General features: G+C 39.7%; 1 protein-coding gene across 2 annotated transcripts; it reads left to right on the forward strand.

The window, feature by feature from the left end:
• Positions 1-443: 443 nt before the first annotated feature.
• Positions 444-7,098, forward strand: LOC119783511 (protein FAM177A1-like). 2 transcript variants are annotated; one of them, XM_038285091.1, is made up of 5 exons: positions 444-593; positions 790-999; positions 3,473-3,539; positions 5,795-5,892; positions 5,981-7,098. In XM_038285091.1, the coding sequence occupies exons 1-5, from the start codon at positions 525-527 to the stop codon at positions 6,191-6,193; spliced, it is 657 nt and encodes a 218-aa protein (XP_038141019.1). In that variant the 5' UTR covers positions 444-524; the 3' UTR covers positions 6,194-7,098. The 2 variants fall into 2 exon arrangements, with proteins under 2 accessions (XP_038141019.1, XP_038141021.1); XM_038285093.1 differs by having other exon boundaries at positions 790-993.
• The last annotated feature ends 1,342 nt before the right edge of the window (positions 7,099-8,440 follow it).

Here is an 8,440-nt window from a genome sequence, read left to right on the forward strand (position 1 = left end):
TGCAGTGTCCATATAATCTGTAATACTCCCTGCATGAATCATAATAAAGCTATTTAAATGCGTAAATCAAGCGGAACACCATGGCAATAGTACTGCTCCACTTGTGAAAGCATAATCTGTTGCGATATTTATGGCATCAAGACAATTTTTCTTTTTTTTTGCCACAGGTCCCTGTTAAAAAAAAAAAATTTTTTTGGTAATGAAGTTTTGTTTAATAATGTCATAAACATATTGCACTTATGCAGGTATTGTGAAATTGTTGTAGGACAGTACAAGCTGCAGGTTATAAAATAAAAGCGTTACAGCCTATTATTAAATCAGCATTTCATACAGCAGATGAAAAGTAAATGTGAGTTGGTTTGAAAATGAATCCAAAGCTCTGACTGATAACACTGATACGCCTGAAGCTGTCAGTTAGTGCTTTGTGTTGATTGAACAGATCATGGCGTAATTCGACGTCATCTTATGGCCGTTATGGTACTTCCGGGTCGGCGCAGCCCCGAGGGATACAGAAGAAGGCAACAATGGCTGATGTTTCCTTGTATCTTACTAATGTCGGTGTTTCTTTAGGACGCGGAATGGATACAGGACAGGTAGGAGCATCTCTGTCTCCCTGTTAGCTAAACCACTGTGACCTTATCGCTGTGTTTGCAGGTTTATCGCTCCTTGTTATTAGCCGCAGCTGTCATGTCGGACAGATGTCATTTTTACTCCCGCTGCTTTTTTTTCTGGAAGTGTTTTCTGCTCTGAAGCCGTTGAATTCACACCGTGTCCGTGTCCGTCTCCCAGATTCAGAACCCGAACCAGGGGCGGGACTTTGAGAGCGTGGAGCTGGGGGAGCTGGGGAAGAGAACGGAGCCGAGGGAGAAGGTTCCCCGTCGGATCATCCACTTCTCCAGCGGGGAGACCATGGAGGAGTACAGCACCGATGAGGAGGAGCCAGAGGACCCGGAGGAGGAGAAGAAGGACCTGCTGTCTCCTCCGGTGGATGCGGTGAGGGTGAGGAGCGGTGGAGGGTCGGGTTCTCCCCCTTTCCCCCTGTGATGGTGATGATGATAGTGATGATGATGAAGATGATGGTGATGAAGATGATGGTGATGGTGATGATGATGATGATGATGATGATGATGATGATGATGATGATGATGATGATAGTGATGATGATGAAGATGATGGTGATGAAGATGATGGTGATGGTGATGATGATGATGATGATGATGATGATGATGATGATGATGATAGTGATGATGAAAATGATAGTGATGATTAGAGGTGAGTATTGGCATGAGTGTTGCGATTCCATACTTGGGTCACGATACGATATTATAACAATATTGCAGTATCATTATATATTGCCATATTTAACCCAGCTATCAAAATCAAATGATGAGATAAAACAAGTGCTGTATATTTTCATCAGAAAATATTGATTAGGTATTATTATCCATGTTGTTTGGGGTTTTCTTCCACTGTGACTGCCACAAATACAGATTTGGTGCTGCACGCACAGTTAAAGGGCTCCACGGCGCTTTCTGCCAGAGTGGTGGTGCAGAGGTAGCCCATTTTCCATCAATGCTTTATGTAACCATTTTTTATTTGAAAATCGATACTAAGAAGTGAAAGATCGATATTATATTGGGCAGCCGAATATCACGATATATCGCCTAAACGATTATTTCCCACACCCCTAGTGATGATGATGGTGATGATGGTGATGATGATGATGGTGATGATAGTGATGGTGATGATAGTGATGGTGATGATAGTGATGGTGATGATAGTGATGATGATGATGGTGATGATGATGATGGTGATGATAGTGATGGTGATGATAGTGATGGTGATGATAGTGATGATGATGATGATGGTGATGATGATGATGGTGATGATAGTGATGATGATGATGATGGTGATGATGGTGATGATGGTGGTGGTGATGATGATGAGAATGGTGATGATGGTGGTGATGAAGATGATGGTGATGATGATGGTGATGATGGTGGTGGTGATGATGATGATGAGAATGGTGATGATGGTGGTGATGAAGATGATGATGATGATGGTGATGATAGTGATGGTGATGATGGTGATGATAGTGATGGTGATGATGGTGATGATGATAGTGATGATGGTGATGATAGTGATGATGATGGTGGTGATGATGATGATGAGAATGGTGATGATGGTGGTGATGAAGATGATGATGATGATGGTGATGATAGTGATGATGATGATGGTGATGATAGTGATGGTGATGATGGTGATGATGATAGTGATGATGGTGATGATAGTGATGATGATGATAGTGATGATGATGATGGTGATGATGGTGGTGATGATAGTGATGGTGATGATGGTGATGATGATAGTGATGATGGTGATGATAGTGATGATGATGATAGTGATGATGATGATGGTGATGATGGTGGTGATGGTGGTGGTGATGATGATGAGAATGGTGATAATGGTGGTGATGAAGATGATAGTGATGATGGTGATGATGGTAGTGATGATGATGGTGGTGGTGATGATGATGAGAATGGTGATGATGATGATGAGAATGGTGATAATGGTGGTGATGAAGATGATAGTGATGATGATGATGATGGTGGTGGTGATGATGATGAGAATGGTGATGATGATGATGAGAATGGTGATAATGGTGGTGATGAAGATGATAGTGATGATGTGATGATGGTGGTGGTGATGATGATGATGAGAATGGTGATGATGGTGGTGATGAAGATGATGATGATGATGATAGTGATGGTGATGATGGTGATGATAGTGATGGTGATGATGGTGATGATGATAGTGATGATGGTGATGATAGTGATGATGGTGGTGGTGATGATGATGATGAGAATGGTGATGATGGTGGTGATGAAGATGATGATGATGATGGTGATGATAGTGATGATGATGATGGTGATGATAGTGATGGTGATGATGGTGATGATGATAGTGATGATGGTGATGATAGTGATGATGATGATAGTGATGATGATGATGGTGATGATGGTGGTGATGATAGTGATGGTGATGATGGTGATGATGATAGTGATGATGGTGATGATAGTGATGATGATGATAGTGATGATGATGATGGTGATGATGGTGGTGATGGTGGTGGTGATGATGATGAGAATGGTGATAATGGTGGTGATGAAGATGATAGTGATGATGGTGATGATGGTAGTGATGATGATGGTGGTGGTGATGATGATGAGAATGGTGATGATGATGATGAGAATGGTGATAATGGTGGTGATGAAGATGATAGTGATGATGATGATGATGGTGGTGGTGATGATGATGAGAATGGTGATGATGATGATGAGAATGGTGATAATGGTGGTGATGAAGATGATAGTGATGATGTGATGATGGTAGTGATGATGATGATGGTGATGGTGATGATGATGGTGATAGTGATGGTGATGATGATGGTAACATTATGTTTCTGCTGCAGTCCAAGATGACCTGGGGGCCTTACTTCTGGTTTCACATGTGGAGAGCAGCCACATCCACCATCTCAGGTCTGAAATGACTTTATTTACAACTCTCTGCTCTATTAAGAGATATATCATCATCCTTCCCTTAAATATAGACAACCTACCGTGACATGCCTTTATTTTTGTTTAGAATAGAATAGAATAAAAAAAATCCCTAAATTGTCCCACAATGGGGGAAATTCTGGTGTTTACAGCAGCAAAAAAATAAGAATAACATAATAGTGAAAAGTTATAAGATAAACAATAAAAAAAAACTGTACTGTAAAGTGTTTTAAGAATATAAAAACTGTGCACCGGGAGAAAAAATACTTTTCACATCTGGTTGGATTCAAGGCCAATTTAGCAACCGTCAAATATGTCTTTGTGAGTGACCACGCCCCCCGTGCAGATTTCACGTTGAACGGTGGCAAACCAGCACAGACCTCAAGCGGAAGTGTGCAGACTAAAAGCAGCTTTGATTGGTCCTTGGTATGCCTTTCCAGTTGTTGGTCTGGTCGTCCTTCTCGATTCAGTGCCGGGTCGCACCCTTTTTAAAAACCGAGGAGTAGAAGAAATTCTCGCAAGTTCTCGGATAGGCTCCCCCTAGCACTTTGATGGGAAACTGCTGTGCGTCCCTAGAAATTCCAGACAACGGTGCAGAAGCATACCAGCAAAACTGGTTTGCGACCAGACCCAAGCAACATTTGATGTTTAGAAAGATATTGAAGGCAGTTTGGGTGTCCTGCCTGCACAGTTCTAGCATATAAAATATAGTATCTAGATGCTTAACATTTTAAACACCAGCTCACTTGCCCAGGGGCACTTTCTATGGAAGGTGCAGTGAGCGTTACCTTTATGGGTTACGACAAAGAATGAATGACGAGCAGAAATAGGTTTATCTACAGCTAGGTTTCCTTTACAAATGTGCACAAAATTATGTACCGTGTTTTTGACTATAAGTCGCAGTTTTTTTCCATAGTTTGGCCGGGGGTGCGACTCATACTCTGAAGTGACTTATGTGTGGAATTATTAACACATTATTATATAATTTAACATGTTATTTTCACACTCTAGGCCTTTGTTGATAATTTCAACATTGTCGTTAACTTCTAAAAACAGCAAAGAAGGGCTTAACAAAAATGGCAAAATCATATTCTGCAGATTATAAGCTGCAAGTAATGTAATCGAACAGCAGAAAGAATGTTTGGAGTTAGCAGAGTTGTTTAAAAGTGACACAGAGGATGAAGATGTCATTGGATTTAGTCATTTGGAGTGACACTTATTGTTTAATAAACTTGTTATTTATGCCATAGTTATCTGAATAACTCTTGATATGTTAAGTTAACATAGCAGGCGTGTTCTCAGTTTGTTGTTTATGGGACATGTAACATTGCCTCTATTCGATTTTTATTCTGAATTGCCTTTCAAGATGACATATCTGTTCTTAGAGTTGGATTTTATCAAATAAATTTCCCCCAAAATGCGACTTTTACTCCTGTGCGACTTATATATATTTTATCCTTCTTTATTATGCATTTTATGGCTGGTGCAAGTTATAATCCAGAAAAATGTGCTAATTTCTAAAAAAAATAATTTTTGCAATTGTGGTATTACTATTAAATAAGAAATTAAATGAAAGCTGCAATGAATACAGTTGTTGACTTTTAATAACTTTTTAAACGGTGGCGGATCTAAAAACATGGTGTTTTACAGCAACGGCTCTAGTTCTCATCACGCCCATTGTCGCAAACTCCATATAAGAAATACACCATCTGCTCATGAATCCAAATATGCAGCACCATCTTCCTCCAACTACTTCCGGTCTTCTTCTTCATCTTTTTACAAGGCAGTGAGGTCCAGTTGCTGATGTCGTTACTCGTGGGATGCAAGAAAAAAGTATTTCCACTGCAGTTTTGCGTTGTATATGTACGATGCGACTAAAACGAAACACCCCATTAATCTAAAAAAAATAGCTTTTTTTTATTTCAGTGTTTCCATTTTAGAAAATACATTTTTGTAATTACAATTTGCTTAATTTGATTGTTAATGGAAAGACAAGTCCAAACGTAATCTCTATGGAAGAGAACCTAAAACACATTTCATAGAATTCTTGGCAAATATAGCACTGTCATAGGCTGTGTTCTGAAGTGTTGGTTGATAACAGAAGTACTAAGCAATAACTGCTATGACAGAAAAGCAAATTGTACATTTATGTTTCCTTTACTTACAGTTAAATTATAAATAAAATTACTGTTACATTTATTGAGAAAGTAAGGACAGATGGTTGTTTTATGTTGCAGCATGTGACTATCTTGGGGAGAGGATGGCATCCCTGTTTGGAATAACATCTGCTAAGTACCAATATGCCATTGATGAATACAACAGGATAAAGAAGGAGGTAAGATGTTGGGTATTTTGAATAAATGCTGTCTTCATTTTGTGTTTTTAGCCCTCTAATGTTCCACCTTATGTTCCTTCTTGTGTAGAAAGAAGAAGAGAAGGAGGAGACTCGGCTGTCTGAAGAAGCAGAGAGGACCTTCAACCAGTTACAATCTCAGGAAGGGAAAAACGAGCCACTCACATCACCAGAAGGACAGGAGGGGGCGTCGGCCTGCCCTGATGTAACCTATCAGGTGGAGAATGAGAATCCTTTGGCTGGGAACACCATCACCGTTCCGGCTATCGTCACTGCAACCTAACTCTTCTGAAGGAAGGACTATTTAAGTGTTTTTTTTTCCATCTGTAAAGGAAAGAAAAAGATTTAGTTTCACCAAGCGTTTTTGGTTTGTGTATAACACGGCTTCTAATGGGGCAGCGTCGCTGTATTTCGGGCTAGTTGAAGAGGACAGGCATGTCGCAACAATGTGAATTTAGAAACCCATCTCTGAATCTGTGATATTATTAAGCACCTTTTAAATGCATGAAGACGGGCAGATTTAAGTCAATAAAAGTAAGCGATTGTCGGTTGCCATAGCGACCTCCGCTCTATTCTATACAAGGAAAATCAGGCGTTGCTCTCCTGTGCCTCAGATAGACCACACTCAGTGCCTAAACCACCTATACAGCCAGTGCCAGATGTGGCCGATGTCCCTTTGGACAGTTTAAGAGCCGCTCCGTCTACGTCTGTTTGCACTGATGTCATGGATCCACCTGGCTGCGCCAAAGGGCTGGTCACTTATACCCCTCCCCCCACATACGGTCCAATATGCATGCTGTATGTTAACGTGTTTAATATTACATGTTAAGACTTGTGTTGCACTTTCTGTCTGGAAGCACTGAGCAGATTGCATTGTAGCTCTGAAATCATCTTTTAGCAACAGGCTAGGCTAACATTTAGCTAAAAAAATAAGTGAGGTTGTAAGGATTGTTTGTTACTGTTGTTTTCTGTCGACATGAAAACGGTCTGTGTTGTGTGTAATCTTATGAAAATGGGTAAAGAGTGATGACACTAAGTCTGTTTAAGGACCTAAAAACTTACATTTTTAACATTTGTAAAGAGTTTTTTACTTATGTATTTATTTATTAACTTATCAAGCCTTTCTTTTAAACATTTTCTATTGTTTTGGTAAAATTAAAATAAACCGTTGAGTCTGAGTTTAACCCATGTTTGCTTTGTTTTATTTTAGTCTTGAGATGACTTTTAACAGGTTTTACATCGATTCGAGAGCGTTTGACCGGCGTCACCGTCGGCTACGTTGGCTCATCCGCTTGTTTAAAGATCTAGCTCTGTTTCGCAGTGTGATTGATGCGAAGGCTGGCTTTGTCAGTGGAAACAAAGAGCCAGTGTCACTGTGTGAGCACACTGCCCTGAGGTCAGGGACTCTGTCCGCCTGCTGCACAATGAATCCATTCTGAGTGCAGCGGGGGTTTCTGTGCCAGAACAACCTCCTCAGCAGTCCTAACCTCACTGCTGTGGACATGCAGTGATGCTTCAGCTCTATTTTGCTATGAGTCACTTTCAAACAATAGGTACAGCACTGTCGTTTTAAAACTTTTCCAATCTCTACTTAATTAGAGTTCTTCTGGTGATGCACAGTGTTTGAAATGGGCTTGTTTCCTAGCATGGACAAGGCTTCAGCTTTTATGTCAGGGAAACAAACACGTCACTTATCTCCTCAATCAGATCACCATCTCTAGGTAAGGTCTTGTGGAAATTACACTGATAGAATAAATTAGAGTATATTTCACTAAAAGTCACTGTAGCACAGACTCCGTTTATGTCTGTGTTCCTTTTAAATGTCGAAATGCATCAAATTAAGAAAATACATTATTGCCTTATGTAGCTTCTAGTTAGAATCTCAATTAATAGCAAATGCAACAGTTTCTTCACCCCAATTAAGAACTGAATAAATCTGTAAAAAAAAAAAAATACATAATATAACTTCCTAGAATCAAAACAGTTCATACATTAGGAGCTGAATATATGTCAGTGAAATTAGAATATTATTCAGATCCTAATTAATTTCAATAAATGAAGTCTGGTGCTGAACCACATTCTAGAGGTTGATTAAATAAAAACTGATATTTCAAAGTCTTAAATGTGCTGTTATGAATGTCTTATTACTGCCAGAGTTTGTGTGTGTCTGTCTGTCTGTGTACGGGACAACTTGAAAAGTTAAGGACAGGTTTTAATTACATTTTCATCAGTGGTCTCCCACATGCTAAAGTACAATCCATTCAATTTTGGTGATGATCCAGATCATAATCAGGATACAGGAATTTAAAAAAGGTTTTCTAACATCAGATGGGGGGGGGGGTTTGGCAGAAAAAGCAGTTCCAGATTTAACCAGAAGGTGGCAGCAGTGACCATTGACAGCCTCAGCATCAGACTCATAAAATCCAGATGTATTTTACTGAAGATAAAATCACAAGAAAAGGGAACATTGTTGGGTTGCAGGATCAATTGAAAACCTATTAATGGATTTCATGGAAATATTATATCAGAG

The sequence above is a fragment of the Cyprinodon tularosa genome, unplaced genomic scaffold, assembly GCF_016077235.1.
Source record: "Cyprinodon tularosa strain WSP-4 unplaced genomic scaffold, ASM1607723v1 ctg206, whole genome shotgun sequence".
NCBI lineage: Eukaryota > Metazoa > Chordata > Actinopteri > Cyprinodontiformes > Cyprinodontidae > Cyprinodon > Cyprinodon tularosa.